A 26,465-nucleotide genomic window follows, 5' to 3' on the forward strand; every position below is an offset into this window, starting at 1 on the left:
GTTGTCATTCCCAGGATAGTAGACTATATGATTGTCCAATTCAAAATGGCCAATACCAGTCCATTTCAGTTCACTGATGCCTAGGATATTGATGTTTATGCGTTCCATTTCATTTTTGACGATTTTTAATTTTCCTAGATTCATACTTCGTACATTCCATGTTCCGATTATTAATGGATGTCTGCAGCTGTTTCTTCTCATTTTGAGTCGTGACACATCAGCAAATGAAGGTCCCAAAAGCTTTATTCCACCCACGTCATTAAGGTTGACTCTACTTTGAGGAGGCAGCTCTTCCCCAGTCATCTTTTGAGTGCCTTTCAACCTGGGGGGCTCCTCTTCCAGCACTATATCAGACAGTGTTCTGCTGCTATTCATAAGGTTTTCACTGGCAAATGCTTTTCAGAAGTAGACTGCCGGTTCCTTCTTCCTAGTCTGTCTTAGTCTGGAAGCTCAGCTGAAACCTGTCCTCCATGGGTGACCCTGCTGGTATCTGAATACCGGTGGCATAGCTTCCAGCATCACAGCAACACACAAGCCCCCACAGTACGACAGACCGACAGACACTTGGAGTCCTTGGTTGGTGCAAATGGCTAACACTGTCCCAGAGATACCTTGGAAGAAAGGACTGGCGATCTACTTCTGAAAAACCATTTGAAACAATGGAGCACAGTTTTACCCTAATACATGTGGTTGACATTAGTTGGAATGAACTTGGAGGCAGCTGGTCAGGTTTCTTTTTTTTAAGTGTGTGTGCAGCAACATTATTCCCCTGCAGTTAGTAAACCCTCATGATTTACATTTTGATTATATAATTTATTTTTGTAAGTAAAGGGACTCATGCCTTTCTCTGCTTAAGTGCAGTTGGGAATCTTTGGAATTACTCTCTCACTTGCTGTTCTCAAACTTTTTGGTCTTAGGATCCCTTTACATAAAAAAAAAAAATTAATGAGAACCCCAGCACAGTTTTATGTGGATTGTATCTATCAATACAAATAAAGCCAAGACAATTTTTAAATGCCTATTTAAAGTAACAATAATACACAAATAACATTTTTATATCATATTTCCACTGAAACAAAATTTAGTGAAAAAACTGGCTTTCTTTGGGGGGAGAGGTCACTTCAGTAAATATGTTTAATGTCTAGCTTAAAATAGCTGGATTCTCATAGCTGCTTCTGCATCTAATCTTTTGCAGTGAGTTTTGGTTGAAGTATATACAGAAAACCCAGCCTTACACAGATATAGTTGGAAAAGTTGAGGAGAATTTAACGGCCTTTTCAGGTGTTTGTGCATATTTTCTAGTACTGCACCAAGAGTCACAAGTGGTGGTTTTTCAAAAGATGAAGCACAATGTAGAATCTGAAATATATCAATAAAGCTTTCATTCTCTTTACATTAAAATCTATTGGTCTGTCTTACACTTTGAATGGATCTTTTGTACTGTTGTATGATTTGATCATTAAGGTCACTGAGCTAGTAGATCTTTCTAGCGTTGACGCATCTCACTGTACCATATTAAAAAAATCCTAGTGTCTTTTATATCCGAATGAGTTGCGTTAGAAATGTCCTGGGAAAGTATTGGGTGCTTTGCAAGCTCACAGTGGAGAATAAAAAATTTCCAGACTTTTAATTAACCCTTTGCTTGAAATTTCAAATTTTATCATTGGCGGCATACCATCAGTTGTTTCTCATGAAATAACAGGCTCGCTTCTTTCATTTTTGAGAAACTGTCTACCAAACAATTCTTAAGTGTTTCTTGAGACTTCACAGCACTTTGGCAAGCAGCGGAAGCACTTTGTGCATGCTCTTATTTTGTTACACAGAATATGAAAAAGATGTTTATTCAAGGGTTGAAATTTTTTAAAATTATAATTTTTATTGCTTTATTAAACTTCACGGTGATTGTGAGGATGGTGCAGGACCGGGCAGTGTTTCATTCTGTTGTACATAGGGTTGCTGTGAGTTGGAACCAGCTCAACAGCAGCTAACGATGACATTTAACTTAAGTGAAATAGACTTCTTTTACTGTGCGTTTGTGGTGTGAAGAAAATGATGACTCCTGGTACACTTTGTTGTTACTGCCTTGATTCATGTTAAAGGGCCAGCAGTTCTACCCACTATTATTTTTGTACCATTCATGCACTGAAAAAAGGCAAATGAGTCATTCTTACAAAAATAGCTTTGACCTTTTGGACACTTTGGGCACTACTTACTGCCTTAGTTTATAAGATCGCTGGGTGGGGATGGAAGAGTGATTGCAGATTGGCACCACCTTCATCCAGAGTACCCTGTCTAATTTTAAGGAGTTACCTCTGTGAGAGCTCTATCTACTGCTGCTAGGTTGCACTTTCTGCCTGGGGAAATGATTGGCATTCCTGACACTTTTGTCTTCTGTAATTTAGGATATTCAGGCAAGTATCACAAAATTCCCTCTTATTTTAGTCATAAAATGTGAAGAGAGAGGATAAAAAGTTGTTTGTATTAATTTAATCAGTGAATAGACATGAAAGCACAAAAGAAAATGTGTTGTTACTTGCAGGTGCTTGTTGGATAGAACCTATGATAACGTACCTTCTAAGTGACCTGTTGTTAGTTGCCGGAAGCCACAATGAGATCAGACTGTTGCGATCCATGGGGTTTTTTTCATTGGCAGATTTTTGGAATCAGATTGCCAGGCCTTTTTCCTAGTTTGTCTTAGTCTGGAAGCCCCTCTGAAATCTGTTTAGCATCAAAGCAACATGCAGACTACCAGTGACAGATGCATGGTGGCTACAGTTGAGGTACATTGGGCCAGAAAATAATTATCTAAAAGGGGAAAGAATAAAGGAAAAATTAAAGCTTATTTTGCTATTAACAGATAAATGACAGGAAGCCTTTACTATTATATATAAACATTATAGGTTGGATATTAAAGAGTTTGGGTTTTGAAATAACTCTGACCTGTTCACTTAATTATAAATGTGACCATAGGCCAGTTTCTTAATAATCCATTTTTAACGGAACAGTAACACCTCCCTGGTTAGGTTTGTTATGAGGGAGAAAGTGAAAGTGAAATAATGTTTTAAAAATGCTAAGAATGGTACCTAGCACACAGGTAGTTCATCTTAAAGGAGCCCTGGTGGGCACAGTAAGGGCAGCCTGCTAACCAGAAGGTTTCCTAGGCTGTAATCTTTATAGAAGCAGATCGCCAGGCCTTTTCTCCCACAGAGCTGCCCGATGGTTTCTAATTGCCAACCTTAGGCCACCAGGGCTCCTACCTGTGCTGCCTACTCAGGTGTTAATTTGGTTAGCATTACGTCATGGTAAATGAAGCCAGATTTTCTGTATTTATGCTTTGTGCTCAAGAATTGTAAAACTACATGGAATTATATTTTCTTAATTTTTTGCTTGTAGGATTCAGTGGTCCCAATTTAAAGGCTATTTTATTTTCAAACTGGAGAAAGTGATGGATGATTTCAGAACTTCAGCTCCTGAACCAAGAGGCCCTCCCAACCCTAATGTCGAATATATTCCCTTTGATGAAATGAAGGAAAGAATACTGAAAATTGTCACTGGATTTAATGGGTATGCACTTAATACTATTTTAAAGGTTTACATTTTAGCAAGACATTATACTTCTTTTTTTCTTAAAGCTTTGATGTGTTTCATTGTTTTAATAATTGATTATCCCTTAGAATTAGAGGCTAAGTTCTGTGTCTTTAGTGACGTGTAGTATCTACTGATTTTTAGCTTACAAGTATTTAAAATCTTTACAGGTTGTTTGTTTCTGATTGCTTGCTTTTGGTTGTCAGTGGCATTGAGACTAAGTGGGTATGACAGTGGAAACATTCATTTCTCAGGAAATGTTTTAATGGTATTATGTGTTTATACTTTGTATAGAACCTGTTTACAACAGAGATGTTACATTTCTTTTAAATGAAAAATACCAAGTTATAAAAGTTTTCTACTTAGAAAGTTTTTGTTTGAAAAAAATTTTTTTTACTTTCCCTCTTCCCCCTCAATGAGTAATCATTTTTAGCCATTTGTAAAACATTGCACTGGAAAGACAGCCCTCGCTAAAATAAAGCTGATCTTTTAAAAAGTGTTGGTGTGTCTCATACTGTGTCATTTGAAATACTTTCTTTTTAGGACTTTGCATTTTTAGGATTTCCTTTATTGATGAAAAACAAAATTTGTGAAATTGAGTTGTTCAGTATTGAGCTTGGTGTTATCAATGTGGAGTATAGAATTACCATACAGGTAGTCCCTGACTTAGGACGTTATTTGTGTTACGATGAATTGCTCTTAGGACCTATGCCCACCTTCCCCGCCTTTTGTACACCTTCTCATTAGTAGCGTGTACTACATACAGTGTTGCAGCACATAATTTGCTGATGTCATCGTTCTCATGCCTGCCCCTAAAGACAGATAAAGATCAGATACGTAAAGATGTGGGTAATAAAAAGCAATAATAATGACAGCTTAAAAAAAAAAAAAAAAGATATTCAACTTACGTCAGAACCAGCTAACACGGGAGTCTTGGGAACGGAACCCTGTTGTAACCCAGGGACTATCTGTGCTAAATTTAATGGATTGGGGGATAGCTAACCGCGAATTTATACTTAAAAAAAAACCAACCAAACCCGTTGCTGTCAAGTCGATTCCAACTCATAGCGACCCTATAGGACAGAGTAGAAACTGCCCTATAGAGGTTCCAAGGAGTGCCTGGTGAATTTGAACTTTCAACCTTATGGTTAGCGGCTGTAGTAGCACTTAACCACTACGTCACCAGGGTTTCCGAATTCATACTTAGGGGTAGATTTCATTGGAAGGGGCTTCAGTTGTGAGTATTTTTAACTATCATAAATGGCCTGATTTTTTGCTTCAGGTGTTTAATCACATGGGATTAGCAACAGGACTGAGTAATAAAACTAACCTTCTTTTATATTATTCTTCTGTTTCTAAGGTTAGGAATCTTGCTTAAAATATCAATTTGTATACTTTGGTTGCAGGTCTGTTACAAGATACTTAGGAAAAATCGTAGCTCCCTTTTCAAGGTCCATCAATTATAGTTGCCCCTGTGGTCTGGTATGGGAAGGAGACTTAATTTTCATTGGGTACCCTCTTCTACTGTCAAAAATTATTTAACCATATGCATACCTTTCCTTTTCAATACTAGTTAATTAAAAAAAAAAAAACCCAGAAGGAAGTCGCATGCTATATGTTAGAAGTGTGTTACATAAGACTTATTATTGAACTAAATGTGTTTAAGATGACTTCTCTTAGGGATGTTTATAAATAGTGTAATTGCTATTATGTTAGGTAGTACTTAGAATTTAATAGTGATGCATCTTTTATTTCAATAAATTATGGCTACCAATAGAGTTAAAGTGAAACAGGCCAAATTTCTACCCTGTCCTGTCGGGTCGCCATGAGTCAGAATTGACTCTACGGCATTGGGTTTGATTTGGTTTTGGTTTTTGTGAATATTATACTAATTTACTTGTGTTTCTGAATTAGTAATAGCAGTTACCATTTTCAGTACTTTCAAATTAAGTTGAACTAGACACAGATATGTAGGTTATTAAATAAATCCAAATATTTGTGATTTCTTAATCTGTAAAACAGATAATTGACCTACTTCAGAAAATGATTTGAGTAGTTTTTAAATGCCTAAGCATACTTAAATGTAATTACTTTTAAAAGATTCTTCATCTTTGAACATAAGTATTTTTAACTTCTTAGGTTTTTTTAATTTGACTTTTCAGAACAGTAGTTTATAATTTTCCTCGATCATGCAAAAATCCAAGTTTTTATCAGTGATACATGAAGAGTTTTTTTTTTTGATCTGTGTGATAATGTATTGATACGTTGAAATGTGTCTAATCTAATCTTTTGCAAGTTTATTTTCATGTCTTGAATATGTATAGATTAGTCATAGTTTTTTTTCTTTTTTAAAAAATATTTACTGAGAGTAGTGAGTAGAAGTAGCATTTTGTTCTTTTTCAGCTACTTTGAGTATTTATCCGTTCTGGTACACCCATTAGAGCATCTTAAACTGCAAAAGTGATATATGGTCTTAGTCATTTAGTGCTGCTATAACAGAAATTCCACAAGTGGATGGATGGCTTTAGCAAAGAAAAATTTATTGTCTAACAGTCTAGTGGGCTACATGTCCAAATTCAGGGCGTTGGCTGTAGAGGAAGGCTTTTTCTCGTTGTCGGCTCTGGAGTAAGGTCCTTGGCATCAATCTTCTCTGGTCTAGGAGCTTCTCAGCACAGGAACCTCCAGTCCAGAGGTTGCACTCTGCTTCTGGTACTACTTTTGTGGTCGTATGAGGTCCCCGTCTCTCTGCCCACTTGTCTTTTATATCTCAAAATAGATTGGCTTAAGACACAATCTGATCTTGTAGATCTAGTCAACATAATTGCCGTTAATCCATATCATTAACATCATAGTGATAGGATTTACAACACATGGGAAAATCACATCAGATGGCAAAATGGTGGACAGTCATCAGATATTGATTGAGAGTCATGACCTAGCCAAGTTGACAGATTATTTTTGGAGGACACAGTTCAATCCATGACATGTGTATTCGTATTTTTTAAAAAATCCCCAAGAGTCATACAGTGATAAGAATGATAGTGGGATCATGTTATATGCTAATTGTATTTCCCTTTTAGAAGAGCTTTGACATCTTCTCTACATCATTACATTTAAAGCTACTTCTAGGCCCTGGTTGGCCCAGATGGTTAAGCACTTGACTACTAGCTCAAAGTTTGGCAATTCGAATCCACCTAGAGGAGCCTTAGAAGACAGTCTGGGCAGTCTGCTTTTGAAAGTTCACATTCTTGAAAACCTCATGGAACAGTTCTACTCCATACACGTGATCACCATGAGTTAAAATCTACTTGACGACAAGTAACAACAACAAAGCTGCTACTTTTACTTGTCTATTAATTTGAAATGGCCACATTCTTTTCTATTACATGAACAGGTTATAATTTGCTAGTCCCCATCAATGGTGGGAATTATTTTTCTGGGTAATAGAAGCGGTGCTTACAATGAGCATCCTTGTACATATCTCCTTGTGTCGCTGAATTTCATGAATTGAACATATTATAGATTGGTTGTTGCTTTTTTTTTTTAATTTGTAGAAATGGAATTGCTAGATCAGAGTACATGCACAGTTAAAATTTTTATTGACTCTGCCAAATTGATCTTACAAAATTTATTATGCTTCCGTGGATATAAATGCAGCATATCTACATATTGGATAGTGTATTTTTTAGTATCTTTGTGTGTGGAGGGTTAGTATTTCTTTGATTGCAAGTGAGATTGAATATCTTTTTTATGTGTTAATTGGTTCTTTTATGAATTGCTCTTCCATTATCTTTTGATTTTCTCATTGGTAAGTTTGTTGTTTTGCTTTTAATTTATAAAGCCTCTGTATTAAATGATTTATAGCATTTTGCCATGAAAAAAGTATCCATTTTCTAAAATAATTTTAGCCTACTGTCAGTATGTAAATTTCCTCCCATCAAAGCTGTAATTATTCACTTGTTTGCTTGATTTCTTGTACTGTAAGCTTCCGAAGAAAAGGGATAAATAACTGTCTTTTCCAGACAAGGTCTAGAAGAGTGAGTGTCTGAACATTATAGGTCCTCAAACAAATAATTATTGGGTGCACATATGAATAAATGAATGAAAGGAATAAAAACATTTCTAATTCTGTATTTTGTTTAATGGGCACAGAAGAATTATATAAGTTAAATACTTAAGTTCTTTAAAGTTTTGATTTAGTCATATTTTCTTGTCTTTTTAAAATTACTTTTGAACTTTAAAACATTTTTTAGGAGAAGATGGATTATAGCTACTGTCCAGAACTGAAGTTACATTTTCTTAGGTGAGAAACACTGAAAAAAAAAAAAAAATCAACAACAAAACAAACTAAAAGCTTTCATGGAGTGGTCAATTAAAAGATACTTATTTCCATTTTATGCCCTCTGCTTGGGACTGTAATAAATCTGAGTATACGGGCTTACTCAGACTAGGACTCTTTATGAAGATCCTATCATAGATACCATGAGTATATATTTTTTTTTTAGTAGCTAGGTGACGCATTCCTGTAATGGCACACAAAGAGAGATTTTGGGGGGTAGAGATCACTTAAATTCCTAGTAGTTTTAAGACGGTATCATTTGATGCCCCGTGAATTATTCAGAATGGAAGAGTAATGAATTTAAAATTAATCACTTAAGTTGTGCCACTCTTTTGACAATGCCGTTAGATCTGAGACCTCCCTAATATAAGCAGTAAGTCATACTCATGGGTAAGTAGACAGTTAAGTGTGCTCGGTGGCTACCTGAAAGATCAGTAGTTTGAACCCACCAGCAGCTCAGTGGAAGAAAAGACCTGGAGATCTGCTTCTGTAAAGATTACAGCGTAGGAAACCCTAAGGGGCAGTTTTACTCTGTCCTATAGGGTCGCTATGAGTCAGAATCGACTTGACGGCACAAAACAACGATATACGGGTATAATACGACTGGACTTAACGACGTATTTGAGTTATGATGGACCATACCTAGGACTGTCTGTTTTTTTGTTTTTTTGGCATCTTAGTAATATGTACTACATACAATGTTGTACCCCGTAATTTGCTGATTTTTCGTCATTCTCATGCCAACTTCCCAAAACAAAGATTGAATTTATAAAGATACTTATAATAAAAGGCAATAATAATAAAGACTAAAAAGTATTCGGCTTACATCAGAACCTACTTACGATGGAGTCATTGGAACAGGAACCCCGTTGTAAGTCAGGGACTAGCTGTATATGTTAAAGGAACTTTGATGGCACAGTGGTTAAGAGCTGGACTCCTAACCAGAAGGTTGGCTGTTCAAGCTCACCAGTTGGTCCAGGGGAGAAGAAACCTCGACTATCTGTACTAGTAAAGATTGCAACCTTGGAAACCCTATGGGGGCAGCTCTGATCTGTCATACAGGGTCGTTATGAGTTGGAATCAACTCGACAGTATACAACAACATGTATATATAAGGGGATTTGGAAAAAGTTTGTTTAGCTTTTAATTTGCACAACGATTTGATGCCTAAAAATCTTTTAATTATCTCTAAGGCAGGTAGTCAGTTAAGCTGAGAGGACTGCATATTTTTTGGTATGGTGGTTTTTCTGACCAATTTCTTCTCTAAAGTTATTTTGATGTACAAGTCTTTTCTCCTGTAGAGTGACTGGTGAGTTCAAACTGCCGACTTTTCAGTAAGCAGCAGAGCTGCTTAACCACAGTACCACAAGGGATCCTTTCTCTTAGCATAGCTAATTGAAAATGGGCATTATTTAGTAGCTTCCCCCTGTACTCCCACCTTGCCTTGCTCAGCAGTAATATGGTTTGAAATGATGCTCTCTAATAAAATTTTTGAAACTAGCAGAAAGCTAATTAATTTTTTCTTTATTTGATGTGAGTAAAATAAAGAGACTACAGTAGGCACTTGAAGAGGAGATTAACTTGATTAAAAACTTTGACAGTTGCTGTAGATTTGTTTTGAAATGGGGACTGGTATAGACGTTAGTTTACTTGAAGTGTGTGCATATGAATATTTATGTGTGTGTGTTTATACAAATGTTATGACCTGAACCTGAGTGCAGAAAAGGCATATCACTTCAGGTGAAGATAATATTATAAGATTGCAGTGGCATTTCTGATTTTGTAAGACCTAACAGTAAGCAAAACTATGAGTCCAGTCAGCCTTTGATAACAGATGTGTAAGTTTGTTTCCACTTAAATAGTTCAGGTCAGACTAAGTATTTCTTTTAACTGAGAAACAGCTAGTGTGGCCCTTTATAGTCAGAAAATAAGGACGTGTCCCCAGGCCAAAGTAAAAAAATCTTTATGCATAAAACAAAACAAAAATTGGCTATTTTAATTTTCTTATAGAATTTCTGAGTTTATGGTCATCTCTTTAGCTTTTTGCCCTTATAGCCTCTGTGTTGTATTTTGTTTTCCTTTATCTTTTTCATGAGGGAAGTTGAGGTAGTTAATTGATTTTTTTAGCTTAGGATCTAAATGAAATGATGTACATGTCTATTTTTTTAGGGCCTTCTTTCTAACTTAATACCTGAATATATATATATTCAGAATATTTGTGTATCTTAATGATAAAACATTTAAACAGACTAAGAAATTTTAGTCAAACTATAATCTCAGGTTAAAATACAAAACGAAATAATTTCGTGTTTAGCTTTACTGTTTAAAGTTCGTATGTTTTCAAATAACATTGAATTGCTACTTTATGCCTGGATATGTTTCTCCGATACTCAGTTTTCTTGATGATATTTGAATTCCTTTGACATACACAAGACTTGGACTTTATTTTTTAAATCATTAAATGGGGACAGAATACAGTCGGTTTTGGATATATAGCCAATGCAAAACATGTGCTCCTATTAATCGGGGCTAATTGCTTTTTGTGGAATTAAAAGGATTTTTTGTGCGTGTATGTGTAATTTGACTAGTATTTCCTTGTTTATTATTCAGTTCAGGGACTTTGCTGAGGATACAAGATGAGTAAGGGAGCAGGAACATGACTTGAATCCAGGAATTCCAATTCCAGACTCTTTGCTCTTTCCCAAGTGAGGTGACGTCCTTCTAATTAAAAGGAATATTTTTAAAGGCAGAGACACTTGGCTTTGTTTTGCCCTAGTTGGTTTTTGGTGTATTTGTGCCTTCCTGCCATCTCCATTAAATGGTAGATGGGATTAGGATGATAGGTATAGGAACTTAGATTTATTGAGCACTTTCTAAAATACTTCAAACACTGTTAAGTAGTTTCTGTACATTATGTCACATTTCTTGTCAGGTGCTGTCCAGTCAGTTCCAATTCCTAGAGACCCTGTGTACAACAGAATGAGACACTGCCTGGTCCTGCGCCATGCCCACAACCGTTCTTATGCTTGAGTTCCTTGTTGCAGCCACTGTGTCAGTCTGTCTTGTTGAGGGGCTTCCTCTTTTTCACTGACCCTGTACTTTACCAAGCTTGATGTCCTTCTCCAGGGACTGATCCCTCCTGATCACATGTCCAAAATATGTGTGTGAGACATAGTCTCACCATTCTTGCTTCTAATGAGCATTGTGGTTGTACTTCTTCCAAGACACATTTGTTTGTTCTTTTCGCAGCCCATGGTATGTATATTCATTATTCTTTGCCAGCACCAGAATTGAAAGGTGTCAATTCTTTGGTCTTCCTTATTCGTTGTCACATTTAGTCCTCATGATAATCCTAATGAGGAGTGCATTTTGAGAATGGAATCCTTGTCTTCCAGATAAAGGCATGAAGGCATAGAGATAAAAATTCAGCTTCGCCAAGGTTTCTCAGTGGGCTAACCAGTACTTTTAGCCAAACCATACTGCCTTATAAATGTGTACATTAAAAGTGGACTGATTGACAATTGTCTGTAGTGTTTCTAAGTAATATCATTTGACAGTACCTGTTACGTTTGGGTCCTTTACTTAATGGTCTCTTTCTCTTAAAAAAGAAAAAAAATGTTACAGGGATCACAGTAGAGGGTCCCAGATAGAGCTGGAGAAGAATGTAGAACAAAATTCTAACTTACAAAAAAAGACCAGACTTACTGGCCTGACAAGAGACTGGAGAAACACCAAGACTATGGCCCCAGGACACCCTTTTAGCTCAGTAATGAAGTCACTCCTGAGGTTCACCCTTCAGCCAAAGATTAGACAGTCCCATAAAACAAGAGGAGACTAAAGGGGCACACCAGCCCAGGGGCAAGGATAAGAAGGCAGGAGGGGACAGCAAAGTTGGTAATAGGGAAGCCAAGGGTGAGAAAGGAGAGTGTTGACATGTTGTGGGGTTCTTAACCAGTGTCATAAAACAACATGTATACTAACTGTTTAATGAGAAGCTAATTTGCTCTGTAAACTTTCATCTAAAGTACAATTTAAAAAAATTGTTTTTATTCAATCCTGTAGGCAAATACTTAAAAAAAAAAAAAGCTAAGCCAAAACTAAACCTGTGCCATCAGGCTGATTCTGACTCCCGGTGATCCCGGGTGTGTCAGTAGAATTTTGCTCCATGGGTTTTCAGTGGCTGATTTTTTCCAAAATAGATCATCAGGCCTTCCTTCAGAGGCACCTCTGGGTAGACTTGAACCTCCGACCTTTTGGTTAGCAGTGGAGTGGCTTAGTAGTTGGTGCCACTGAAGGACCCCAGAATGCCAGCTAATAATGGCCTTTTTTTTTTAGTTCTTTCCGTTCCTTATATAATTGTATTTGTCTTAAAAATTTTTTTTTTTTTTTTTTAATGATATGGGCAGGTATCTCACTGCAGAGTAAACTGAGAACATTTTATTTGAAATTTTAATCCAGAATGTTTTTGTACAAGGTTATTTTACTATACCCTTTTGCTAGTTAACACGTGTTCACCTGCCTCCAATTTAGGGATTATGGTTCAGGTTTTTCACTGAGAGTAAGTAGTGTGCATGTTTAAAATCTTTTGTCCATTTTTGCTTTTTATTCTTCTAAATATCTTCCTCATTAATATGTGTGTCCTAGCTAGTGATTTTTATTGAGAAAAGCTTTATTATTTTTAGAAGTTGGAATAAACTATTTTGTGTGCAATGTCTAATCAAAGAGTAACAGAGAGCAAAACTTTATTAAAAAAAAGAAAAACCCCAGACTCTTTGCTGTCAAGGCGAGTCTAACTCATAGCGACCCTATAAGTCAGAGCAAAACGGCCCCATACAGTTTCCAAGGAATGCCTGGTGGATTCAAACTGCCGACCTTTGGTTGGCACCTGAGCTCTTAACGACTACGCCACCAGGGTTGCCAAACTTCATATAAGTTATACTAAATGAAATTATTTCTGACTGGTTTATGTTCGTTCTTCTTACTCATTGTTTTTAAAGACGTAACTCAAATTAAGTGTGCCCGGTTCATGCTTACTTCCCTGGCATACGGTTTATTCTGTCTCCATAGCATCATGTACACAACTTCACTCACATGTTATTGTAATTATGTACATTTGTCGGCTCTGCTATTGAGCAGTTGTGGGGTTTTGTATCTAATGGTTGTTAGTTGTTGTAGAGTGAGCACCAACTCATGGTGACCCTATGTATAACAGAACGAAACATTGCCTGTCCTGTGCCATCTTCACACCCGTTGGTCTGCTCGAGTCCGTTTTTGTGGTCACTGTGTATTTTGAGTGCCTTCCAATCTAGGGGGCTCATCTTCCAGCCTTATATCCAACACTGTTTTGTGATTCATAGGATTTTCACTGGCTAATTTTTGAAAGTAGATCACAGGCCTTTCTTCCTTGTCTTTCTTAGTCTGGCAGCTCCACTGAAACCTGTCTACCGTGAATGACCTTGATGGTGTCTGAAATACCAGCAACATAGCTTCCAGCGTTATAGTGACATGTAAGCCACCGCAGTAGGATGAGCTGTCAGGTGGTGGTGAAGCTTATAGTAGGCTTTCGTGTTCATGAAAAAGGTTAAAAACTACAAACTCTATGCAAAGAATGCAGTTGCAAGAAAATTATCGTAATATTTCTAGTGGATACTTTTATTTACAGGTAATGTTTAATTATATTTTAGACAATCCATGTGAGGAAGAGGAGTGTTGTATGACATTTTAGTGCCATCTATTGGACAGTTGGCAAAATGACATTAGAAGTTTCTGGAAGTATCTAAGGAATGAGAATTCATGTTATCATAAGCTGTTAGTGCTGGCATTGCTGTGTGAACGCGTGCTGTTGTTCCCCCCCCCCAAAAAACAGTGTAAATATTCACCAAAAAAAAAAAAAAAACCCAAACCCACTGCCGTTGAGTCGATGCCAACTCATAGTGACCCTGTAGGACAGAGTAGAATTGCCCCATAGAGGTTCCAAGAAGCACCTGATGGATTTGAACTGCCAGCATCTTGGTTAGCAGCCGTAGCACTTAACCACTGTACCACCAGGGTTTCCAATTTTAATTTAAGAAAACAAAAAACTTTTGGCCTAGGAAACAATTTTAATTGGAAGAAAAAACATAAGTAGGCAATATTTGTCAGTTAAGTATTTGAATATCTGAATACTTGGTGCTTTTTTATTGTTGAGTAATGTATAAACTGTTTTAATTACAGTATCAGTATGAAATATTTGGAGTCACTGAATGACACAAATGCTGAAGTGCTCAGCTACTAACCAAAAGGTTGGTGATCGAATCCACCCAGAGGCACCTCAGAAGAAAGGCCTGGCAATCTACTTCAGAAAAATCAATCATTGAAGACCCTGTGGAGCACTGTTCTACTCTGACACATGTGGGGTCGCTGTGAGTCAGAATTGACTCAATGGCAGCTTGTTTTTTTGGCTTATGAGACATTCAATAAGGAATAATACAGGTGTGGTCTGTGTGTTTTAGGTTTGGAGAGTGAAGTAGAAGAAGGGTTAAGGTGCAGGCATACCACTAATATTCTAAAATCCATGATGATCCTGCGTTTCAGATGTGTGTATATTAAAAATAAGTATTAAGCAAAATATACATGAAGAAGTCCTGCCCTTAGGCTTTCAGTCAAGTGTTGAGTAAAGACAGACAGTAAGAAACTGTTTATTATATATGTAAAAAAAAAAAAACAACCCATTGGCGCCGAGTTGATTCCAACTCATAGTGACCCTATAGGACAGAGTAGAACTGCTCCATAGGGTTTCCAAGGAGCGCCTGGTAGATTCAAACTGCTGACCTCTTGGTTAGCAGCCGTAGCTCTTAACCGCTATGCCACCAGGGTTTCCATTATATAAGTAGCTTGGTGAAACACTTGTAAAAAAATTTTTTAATGGCGTTACAGGTGTTTTGTATATTAGCTATAAATTTTACAGTTTTGTCTTTATAAGAGTAAACCATACAGATGTGTGGAAGCTTACTGTTTGGGGTAGCCCCCTCCCCCTCCAAATCCACACTTTTGCTTTCTGTGGTTTCATTCACCCGTGGTTAGCTGCCATCCACAGTGCTTATGTTCAAGTAACTCGTAACACTTAACAGTGGCCTCAGCAGTTGGGTTATGTGAAAGAAAAACTTAAAGTACTTGTAATTTGATTTTTAGTTATTGTTAATCTTTTGCTCTGCTTCATTCCTACATTAAACTTTATCTTAGGTGTGTATGTATGGGAAAAAACGTACATACAGGGTTTGGCACTACCCGCATGGTTTCCGGCATCCCGCGGGGGTCTTGGAGTGAACCCCCCTTGAGTAAGGGGGGACTACTGTAGTAAAGTGGTGGCTGTGGTTGGGCTGCTTTTTTCCATTTCGGAGCTTCATAGTTTTGACAGAATACTTCATCGTGACTATTTCCAAAAGCAAGGAAAAGACGATTCTTTCAGAAAAACCCAAAGGAGTTTCCTGTAGCAGTCATGATGAACATCCAAGAAGTTCTATATTTCTGGCTTCTTAAGAATATTTGCGATGTTGGACAGACATTTCAGTTTTAGTTTGTGTTCTGTCTCTTAGAAGAACAGTAGTTTCCTCAGTTGTTTTGGATGCTAATTGAGAAAAGATGAATTCCTGGCTTCTCAAATAACAAATGTTTTTTTTTTTTTTTTTTTAATAAATTAATACCTGTTAAAACATTGTAAATACTGTCTTGACTTTTATAAAGAACATAATATTGATGCTAAGAATACTGGAAGCAAATGTAGTTTATCTAATTAGGAAATAAATAATTTTTGTTAAGATTTTGTTGAGAGTGTGTGGTATAGTGCAGAAGATACGGGATCTGAAGTTATGAGAAACTGGCAGTGTTACTTAGTAGCTATTTTGCGTTGTGGTAGGAGTATTGCCTCAGTGCCAGTAAGCAATGAAGGACTTTGTCAATGTTTAACTATTAATCTGAGGCACTGTGTGTTGTGTGTGATTCTCTTTGTAAGCAGAATAAGTAGATTTGTATGGCAAACACTGAAGAGTGAACATTTATGTTTGTACTTTTTAGCTACTTGCTATCATGTGTAATGCTTAGATCTTTCCTTTTCAGTTTGTGATTCTGGTGAGTGCTAATAGTTATATAAGATTAAAACTTTTTTATACATATAAAATGGTTTTAATTCTAATTAGTGTCAGTTTTGTATTTGCTGTGATCAAGTGAAAATTTGATTATGGTTGACAGTATTTGATAAAGTTAATAGCAATAAGGTATTTACTAAAATTTCGAGTATGTTCGTGTGTATTTTAAGTTTTGATGAAGTATTTAGGTGGCATATAAGATTTTAAGTATAAAGTAAACCTTATTTGAAATACTTTTTCATTGGAGTCATTTGTCTTATTCCCGTAACAGAACATTTGGGGAAAACTTCTGTAATAAATTCTTACTTGATTACTATTTGCGTTGCCTCTCTTGTAAGCTTAAAAATGAATTTATCAGGATTTAGAATATGTATTTTTTCTTAATAATCAGTTTTCAAGTTTTCTGTTCATTTTAAATGTTCTTTTTATTAACTTTGTTAAGGCAAGGGACAGTGGCTTTCTTTTTAAGTAAAAAGACAGGTGTGGTTATTGTCTTACATTTTAAGCAGCTCATCCATTTACCCTATTGTAGCCTTTACTTCTGCAGTTTAACACACACGTGACTAGATGAAGCTTTAAATAGCAAGAGTAATAAATGTTTCTAATTTTCTTGATTATTAATGACCTCAAACTATAAAATTACATTCTTTTGCAGTATCCCATTTACTATTCAGCGACTCTGTGAACTGCTAACAGATCCAAGGAGAAACTATACAGGAACAGACAAATTTCTCAGAGGAGTAGAAAAGGTATTTATTTTATGATTGGAGTTAGATGAAATTGTAGCCTAATAGATTGCAAAAAGAACACTGAGTAAGGTCTGTTTCGGGCTGTTTTTCTTCAGGCAGGTTTGTCAGGCCTACCTGAAGGTTTCCCCAGATTGTGTTGTGTATTTTAGAGAGGAGGGAGGGCAGAGGAGAACGGGCGTGGTCAGTTTCAGAGAAGCAGCTTATTACTGTCTTGGAAATTCACGGTACACATCAACATATTCAAGGTCCTCAGAAGGTCTATACAGTTTCAAGTGTTTGCAGGAATTTATTTGCCCATGGAGTTGACTTTCTCAGGTCTGGGGTTTAAAACGAGGCACACAAGTTTGGGAAATTACATAAAGTAGCTTTGGAGTTGGAGGATTCAGGTCACATTTAAGAGTGAGAATAGCCTTAGGTTTTTGTAGGTAAAGGGAATTGGTAAGGGGGAGAGGGTTGTTAGTAATAATGGAAGGGCATTAATGAACAAGAACATCAAGGTGCTTGATGGAATGAAAAGAAGTTAACTGGCGTGGAGTGAAGGAACGAAGGAGCCCTGTGGGAACCAGGATTGGACCAGTGGGTTGCTAATTCCTTTAATTGGTGATTAATCCTAAAACATAGTTCAACGTTCATTTTGAGGTTCTGATTTAAATTTAGTTTGTTGTCCTTGGAGCAGGAGTCTAAAACTGTTGCTTAGAGATTGGCAAGAAATCTTAGGGCCTTAAAAAGCCAAAAAGCCAAACCCACTGCCATTGCTCATAGTAACCCTGTAGGACAGGGTAGAGTTGCTGCCCCATAGGGTTTCCAAGGAGTGGCTGGTGGATTCGAACTGCTGACTTTTAGTTAGCAGCTTTAGCTCTTAACCACTGTGCCACTGTTAGGGCCTTAGAGGGTTACTATGTCTTGTTGATCCTCCTTGTCTTCAATTTGGTGATCTTTGGATGAAGAGGCAGTATATCGTTGTAGTTATATCGGGGGGCTGTGCGTTCAAATCATAGCTGCAGTTCTTCATAGTTACGACCTTGGGCCGGTTACTTAATCTAAGCTTTAGTTTCCTCATCCATTAAATATGGATAATAATAGAGCTGCGAGGAAGATTAAACATAAAGCACTTATTGTGGCTCATAGTACAATTAAATTTCAATGACTATTGACTGGAAACCGTCACGGCATAGTGGTTAAGAGCTACGGCTGCTGCCTAAAAAGTTGGCAGTTGGAATCCATCAGGTGTTCCTTGGAAACTGTATGGGGCAGTTCTACTCTGTCCTATAGGGCGCTGTGGGTCAGAATTGGCTCGATGGCAGCGGGTTCTTTTCACTGACTGTTTAAAGTTATTACCAGGAAGATTTTAAGTATTTTATCACAAAAAGGCTTGAGTCTTTTTTCTTGGGGTGTATGGTGCTACACATCAAGCTGTGAACTGGGTACTGCTTTATAAGGAAATGAAACCCAGGTGGCATAGTGGTTAAGTGCTAAGGCTGCAAACCAAAGGGTCGGCAGTTCAAATCCACCAGGCACTTCTTGGTAACTCTGTGGGGCAGCTCTACTCTGTCCTATAGGGTCGCTATGAGTTGGAATCGACTCGATGGCACTGCCTTTGGTTTGGTTTTATAAGGAAAATCATTATAATTAGGTTTTCTTGGCGTAAGTACTTTAATCTCTAAACATCTTTGGGTGACTCTATCTAAAATGAAAGAGTATGGTTCCACTCTATTACATACAGTATGTAATGTAAGGTCTCCAGAGTAACAAATTAGGGTAAAAAAATAAGACTACCAAAAAATAAATGGTTTAGTAAGATATCACATTTTGGTTTTTTGTTAGTTGTTTTAATTTTCTGTTGTTTCGTAAGGAGTTTCTATTTTCAACCATTTTCTTCTATTAGTAAGTCATAATAAATGGAAACTTAACCCATCAGGATGATTTTGACAAATTAAAATAAATTATTAAACTACGTTTGTAGTTTTTTTTTTCATATTGAATCACGGATTTTTGTTATTGCAGAATGTGATGGTTGTTAGCTGTGTTTATCCTTCTTCAGAGTAAGTATGGAGGTTTTTTCCCTATTTCTTATATACTTACTATATTCTAATTGTGTTATTCCTAATATATTAAAGTAGATTTTTTTTATCTTATATGTAATTAAGCGTAATAACATTTGTAAACACTTGTGAACCTATCATCACCCAGTCTCTGGACTAGAATATTACCAACATTATTACCTATGTGTTTCTTCAGTGAAGAGATTTGGATTAAAGAGATTGGCAATTTAATCTTAACATTGTTGGATTTATGTACTGTCTGTGACACTCTGAGCTCTGCGATCTTATCCTGGATACATTTACTAGGAATCTCTAGGGCATGATTCCTAAGTTTGGAATAGCTACTTGATGACACATCTTTTCTTTTTGGTAAAGTATTTCCAGTTATCAAGATTTATATAAGACATTAAGAAGTCATTTTAGACAGGTTTTTTTCAACCTTGGCACTATTGCTAGACCAGATTATTCTTTGTTGTAGGGTCTGTCCTGTGCATCATTTAGCAGCATCCCTGGCCTCTGCTCTCTGGATGCTGGTAGCACCCCGCACCCACCCCACCCCACCCCCTGCAGTGACAACCAAAATGTCTTCAGGCATTGCCAGATATCCCCTGGGGAGTGAGGAATGACCCTGTTAGAACCATTAATTTAAAGTTAGACTGCCTGAGATTGCATAAAGTAAGATGGGAACAACAGTGAATTAGTTTTTAAAATTCTTTTAAGAGCATACCTGTGTTTTTAAAATAAGGTACTAAGATAACCTCATAATGTCATGTGTTTCTTGGCAGAAAAACTCCTAAGAAAGGGTGTATGATAAGGAGCTGCTTAACTTTATGAAAGTTAATCAAGAGTCATTTTTCATTTAACTTTACTAAAATGTTTTTTGTTGTGCTAATGAGTGTGAGCTATTTTGGAAAGAAGTGCAAAGTCAAATCCCCCCCTTTATACTCATGGTGTATGCCTGTTACTTCTCACAAAAGTCTTCTTGTTTAGTTCTGTGAATGTGAGAACCTTACAAAAGATCTTTTAAACCCATGAGTCTTATCAAAATTAAAGAACTTAAACCATACATAACTATGCCTTTTCTTTGTTTATAGGAAAAACAATTCCAATAGTTTAAATCGAATGAATGGTGTCATGTTTCCTGGAAATTCACCAAGTTATACTGAGAGGTGAGATTATTGATTTTCATCTGAAGAGTTCACATTTTTCTAATTTTGAGTAGCAGGTTTAATATGTATTTGAAGTTAGGCATTTTATGCAGGATATTTGATATATTTAACAGAATTAGTTAATTTGGCATCCCACAGACCTGAAAAGTCATAATTATAGCAGATACTTCTATGACATGTTTATATAAACATACTTTAGGAGGGATGCCTTTTTACCAAAATGATAAAACAATGCACATTCGTCTTACCCTAGGTCTAATATAAATGGGCCTGGAACACCCAGGCCACTTAATCGACCAAAGGTTCCTTTGTCAGCCCCCATGACAACAAATGGTTTGCCTGAGAACACAGACAGCAAAGAGTCAAACCTACAGCAAAATGAGGACAAAAATCACAGGTTTGTTATGTGATTCTATATATATATATATTTTTTTTTTTAATTCAGAAGTAATTATTAGTGGTTTTCAGCGTTTATTGTACACTATTTACAATTTTTTATTTGAGGGACAAAACAGGATTTTAATGAGGTTATAGGAGCTATGGCTTCCATTTGCAGCTTCAGCACATGCTGAGGATGGGCCTAGAAAAGGCTTAAATGCTGTTTTAGGGAGATCTTCTGTATATAGGGTCTTAGGAGTTTAAGTAGTCATGCTACATTCTATTTATTTCTTATTTTTGAAAGTTACTTGAGATAAGAGCTTTGTAAATAATTTGAAATTTTGTGAATAGTTTCTCATTGTAGATCATAACAGCTGACCTTTTATTTACTTCCTAATTCAAACTCTCTGTATTACATTCAGGGAAAGAAGGTTAAGTAAGCAAGAGGCCATAGAGAGTATGTCCATATGGAGACTTGTAGTTTTATTCTAGGAAGACATTTAACTTACTGGAGAATTGAACAGAAAAGTATAAAATGCTGACTGTTTCCTAGTGGTAAATATTTATGAAACAATTTGAGTTCCCTTAAAATTATTTGTTTCTTTGTTTAGATGTTATAATTTAACTTTGACACTGAAATACTATTTAAGAAATTATTAGTCCTTAAAAGTGAGCGTGTAGGAGATGAGGAAGATAATCTTATTAATGACACTTTAAAAACCATTTACAGTGACTCTCCGACGTCTGAATCAGAAGGCTCCTCGGTGAGCCCTATAAAAAATAAACACCCAGATGAAGATGCTGTGGAAGCTGAGGGGCGTGAGGTGAAAAGACTCAGATTTGACAAGGAAGGTGAAGGAAGAGAGACAGCCAGTCAGACAGCTTCCGGTGAAGTTTCTTCAGTTAGGGTGGAAGAGACAGAAACATCACCTTCATCTCAGGATAAAGACAAAGAAAGTAGCCGTGCCAGACAGCACTGTACGGAAGAGGATGAAGACGAGGATGAAGAGGAGGAAGAAGGTATTTAGAGACCATCTGTAAAAGGGTGGAATAAGGAGATCCTCAAATTCTTGTACTTCATTTGTGCGTGAAAGAGTTTAACCTAATGGAACTCCTTATAATGCTGATGTGGGGCTTATCTCCTACCTGCATGTAGTTGCTGCTGAGTTTCAGGGGATAGGATTTGAACTGTAGAATATCACAATTCATGAAACTTAACTGTGGAAGTATTTTGAAAGTAAAATTTAACTACAACAACGTTTGCTTATTTTTAGAGTCTTTTATGACATCAAGAGAAATGGTCCCAGAAAGAAAAAATCAAGAAAAAGAATCTGATGATGCCTTAACTGTGAATGAAGAGACTTCTGAGGAAAATAATCAAATGGAGGAATCTGATCTGTCTCAAGCTGAGAAAGATTTACATTCTGAAGGTAGTGGAAATACAGGCCCTGTAAGTAGTGGTTCTGACTGCCATGAAACAGGACCGTTAGTAGGGTCCAGTTCCAGTAAAACTGGAGAGGTTCTCTCAGAGTCGTTCATGGAAAATGAGGAAGCCACAGAAGTCACAGATGAACCCATGGAACAAGACTAACTATTTAGAAACGTTTAGATGCAGTATTTTACATACAGTTCTGGTTTTACACTGTATAAGAAAAACTTTTATGTAATAAAGTGGACCTTTAGTTTTACAGGAGAAGCAGGTTGTAAAATTAAGTACTTTATGGTATAAATCCTGAAAGAGTTGTACATGTAAGAACTGTGAATATCAGCTCCTCTGGGTCCTGCTTACCGCTGACTTTTTTTGGTCTGGTCAAATCAGTGGTTTGTGTATAGATTTTTCTTTTTTTAATTTAGAATTAAAGTTTTTAAACTGGAAGGTAATAATTATAATTTTGAAAACCTTTTGGAAATTATCACATTTAGTTTATACATATGCAAGAAGGCTTTTTGTCTTGTCTCTTTCTGACAGCTCTAGCAGTTTTCATGTTTTGGTCACAGTTTCAACATTTTAACGTGTGAATTAATAGGGTTTCATGTTGGTTTCCAGATTTTATTGTTTGACTTTGTACAATGGAACTTTAAGTCATATATACGTACATACATACATATATATATACACACACACACACACACACACACATATACATATATATATATTATTCTAAGGGGGGAAATGTTATATTTTTCTGTTTCTATAAAGAGATGAATACAGTGGATACTTTTTTATTGGTAATGATTGAGTTCACCTCTTTCAGAAGACAGTTTTCTTTCTCTTCTGAGTAATTCAGATAAAATCTGGCCCTTGTGAAACCCTGGAAATCTTAAGTCTGTTGAAAATACCAGGTTAAACACATTCCAAGAGATCTGTTCAAACTAAAATTCTTTTGTATACTTCTGAGGTGCCTGAGAAAAAGACTTCATTATTTATGAGAAAATGTGCTTTATCTTGGAAATTGTGTTCAAACATTAGCTTACTGTTTTGTAGGATGAATGCTTACGAAGCTGACATAAGACCATCTCAGAAGAACCGAACAGGTTCCTTGACCTTTTGCTTGCTTTTCTTAACATTGTGAATATTACGCATTTCTTTCTAAATTATTCTAGAGTATGCAAATGCCAATGGTATGAGACACCACTGTACTGGAAGAATTAATATATTACTTTAGTAATGTACCTGGGCTAAATGACTAAAGCTTTAGGGGTGCATAGAAACCAACACAATTTGTATGACATTTTGAAGTGAATTAAATATTTTTGAACATGCTTCTTGGACAGCCAGTGTTATATTTTTCAGATGAACACAAAGCACAATGATTACTCTAAACTCAATATTTTCAAATTCACATATTTAAAGTCATGCAAGCTGCAACTTCCCTGTCAAAAATTACTGGCTGCCAAATTTATACCTGTTTCTTCAGCTGTACCTTTTGATATTTAGAATTTTTAAATTTCTGTAAAGTAGATTTTGTAGACTGTAATGTGTTCACTGCCTTTGTGAAGCGGTATATAATTGTATAATTTCTGTGTGTAAACTGAATGCTTGGGCTTTCAATACAGTATTCATATAAAGCAATAAATATTAATGTTATGAAATATTTGAGTACATTTTTATCAAAATATAGAAGATTCTTTTGTTTTTGTTTTTTAGTTTCAGATACCTGAAGTACACAGATGAACTTATAAAACTGATGCAAACAGTTTCTGACACTGTATCATATGCTGGGGTGATTGAGGGGCAAACACAAGTGTTGCATTTTGACTACTTCAATTCCTGTGACTAAGAAATACCAAACTGATGGGGCTCCGCTTGTGTTTATAGGGTAATGTACTACTGACTGACTTGACTGTCAGGTTCACAGCAGCTAGATGAAACCTTTCTGAATACGTCTAGTAGTGGAAATGGAAACTGCATATTGATTTACTGTACCCAAGAGAGATGAAAAATCAAACATTGTAATTTTTTTTAATTTTTGCAAAAAATGTTAAGATGAAGCAAATTTTAAATGTGACTTTCATTTTTAGTGACCTGTTACTTTATTTTGTTGAGGGATATTTTGCCAATGAGAACAGATTTTAAACATTTTAAGTTTAGAAATTTTGAAATTTTCTTTAGACTATTTATGAAATTATTGTCAATAAACCTATTCTTTATGATTCTGAGACCTTTTGATATTTTTTATTTTAATTGTAGTGCCATGGACCATTTGTGAACAAACCAATACTGACTTTTGTTGGTTTTAAGTTGAAGATTTAGCATCATGAGTTTGAGGTCTGTGGTTTTATTTGTAAACTTGCAATTACGATTTTTGCAAGGGCAAATGTATTTCTTTATTAAATAAAGTAAAATAATGGTGAAATGTACCAAAATACCATCACTTAACTCTATGAGAGATCTGCATTTTAATCTATAGTTTACTATTTATTAGATATTCATATGTTGATCATAGATCAAACTTATTGTTGTTTATACAGATAGTTGTTGAATGCTCATGGAATATCTTTTTTAGGATAGGTGGGATATCTCTGTAGTTAAACTGGGAAACCTTGTTCAGCTGGTTTAAGGTGTTGATGGCCATTTGGAAGTAAATTTCCTCAAGTATGCATAGGTGCACTTACACAGACTTTGCTTAAGGAAAATGTCAGTTCTAGTAGTAACTGACTCTTGTGAATCTTTGAAAGGCTAATTTTAGGCACATGTTCTTAATATGGAAACCCTGGTGGCGTAGTGGTTAAGTGCTGTGGCTGCTGACCAAGCGGTTAGCCGTTTGAATCCGCCAGGTGCTCCTTGGAAACTCTCTTGGGCAGTTCTACTCTGTCCTGTGGGGTCGCTATGAGTCAGAATCGACTCGACAGCAGTGGATATTTGGTTTGGTCCTTAATGTACATCAAGCAAAGTCATTAAAAGATCTAAATGAAGAATAAGGACCTCAATGATTAAAATATTATTTTTTGGCCTTGAACAGATTGTTTACCTGTTAGACTCTAGACTCTGAACCCAAAATGTAAAAATAATTTCAAGTTGTTGATGAGGAAAGCAAGAGTATATATTTAATGTGTTTTTAGCACTTTTTCTTTAAAAAAAGTAAAAGCAAATTGTCCTAGTATGCTTTTGAAAATAGATCTTTTCAATTCTGAAAACGTAGCAGCACCGAAAAAGTAGTGGAAATGTCATTTTCAATGTTGATTATTAGATAAGTTTAATTCGATTTGGGGTTATCTTAACTATACCTTTCAAAAGTGTGGGCCGAACAGTAGAGTTACCAGTCAGGGAACCATGACCTTTTTGTTTTGAAAAGGGGTCCCGGAAATCCTGGGTCAGAAAGCATGGCCTGTTAACACACTGAGGTTCAGAGTGCTTTGTTTTGCTGGTGTAGATAGGCATGTGTTTATGCATTTTTGCATTTGTAAAATCAGACAGCAATTTTTCAAATAATGTAAATGTAATATACTAGTTTACTTATAAAGGTACTTGGGCAGAATCTAATGCTGCTAAAATGTTTGATTATGAAAAATGTAACTCGTGGTAAGGATGAATTTTGCAACTTGTATAGAACCAAAGGAAATAAAAATTTGGGGTAGTGTTTCAAATTGTCTTCTCAACAGGAGTTTCTTAAATTCATTGGTTTTGATATGAAGCTCAGTTCTTTTGAGATTTGTGCTAATCGTAAAATGGATGAATGCAAAGTCACCTTGTAATTTCATATGGAATTATTAAAATTAGGTTTATTGGATTATTGGCCTAATAAGAATGCTAGTATGTATTGGTTAGAATACATCTAATATTTCACATTTAAAAAATACTCAATACACTTCAGAATTTTCTTTTATTTTAACTTGGAGCCTAGATTACTTTGCCAAATAAATGTATTATTTTCATAATGCAATAAAATATAAATTAGATGAATATCTTCATGTGTGGAATTACTTTTTTGCCATAATAGTTGGCACTCTCCCCTCCCCCCTTCACCCACCCACCTCAGATAGTCAGAATCCACAGGCCGTTTTCCAGTCTGTAGGGGCTGAAGGCTTAGCGCAGGACTTCAACATGCCTGTTCCTTGAGTGATGGCGGCAGGGTGTTTCAGCAGATACAGCTGAGTTGAGTGGACAGTTGTGGTTCTTTGTGGATAACGCAAACCTAGTTTTTGGTAAAATCAAGATTTATCATTTTAAAATTTCTCTGTTGGCATAATACGGCACTTGCATGCATAGTTCTACAACATGTGAGTTACAGTCATTTTTTAAATACCACGTTTCACACAACTACAAGGTAAGCAGCGTAGAATTCCCCCAAGGGGAGAGGATGCTCCGGTTTTCACCTCTGGCTTCTCGTTCTCCTACATTGTTACACAGTAGGTGACGGCAGATGGCAGCATCTGTGGCTCCCAGCTCTGAAGATGGGAGTACTAATCAGCATGTTAGCTGGCTTAGCTGAATCTTTTCGAGTTTAGCTTCTCATTCATATCTGATCTCTAACTTATTCGCACTTAACTTTATTAACTAGGAAATGGTAGAGTTGTACGAAGTTTTGGGTTAATGATAGGCAGACTGATTTTTCCAAGGACTAGGAATAAGAGACATG

The 26,465-nt window shown here is 36.2% G+C and overlaps 1 protein-coding gene across 3 annotated transcripts in view; it reads left to right on the forward strand.

Moving 5' to 3' along the window:
• The window catches only part of PPP4R2 (protein phosphatase 4 regulatory subunit 2), a 78,403-nt gene extending 52,612 nt beyond the window's left edge, over positions 1–25,791 (forward strand). The window contains exons 3-10 of one of the 3 annotated variants that reach the window (XM_049862432.1): positions 3,394–3,564; positions 16,703–16,796; positions 18,801–18,838; positions 19,933–20,007; positions 20,261–20,404; positions 21,116–21,405; positions 21,660–21,835; positions 23,534–25,791. In XM_049862432.1, the coding sequence (XP_049718389.1) occupies positions 3,394–3,564; positions 16,703–16,796; positions 18,801–18,838; positions 19,933–20,007; positions 20,261–20,404; positions 21,116–21,405; positions 21,660–21,835; positions 23,534–23,560 (1,015 nt within the window). In that variant the 3' untranslated portion in view covers positions 23,561–25,791. Of the gene's footprint in view, positions 1–3,393; positions 3,565–16,702; positions 16,797–18,800; positions 18,839–19,932; positions 20,008–20,260; positions 20,405–21,115; positions 21,406–21,659 lie in introns of all 3 variants that reach the window. The other 2 variants (XM_049862431.1, XM_049862433.1) reach the window with 2 other exon arrangements.
• Positions 25,792–26,465: the final 674 nt, after the last annotated feature.

The sequence above is a fragment of the Elephas maximus genome, chromosome 20 (assembly GCF_024166365.1).
Source record: "Elephas maximus indicus isolate mEleMax1 chromosome 20, mEleMax1 primary haplotype, whole genome shotgun sequence".
NCBI classification, from domain to species: domain Eukaryota; kingdom Metazoa; phylum Chordata; class Mammalia; order Proboscidea; family Elephantidae; genus Elephas; species Elephas maximus.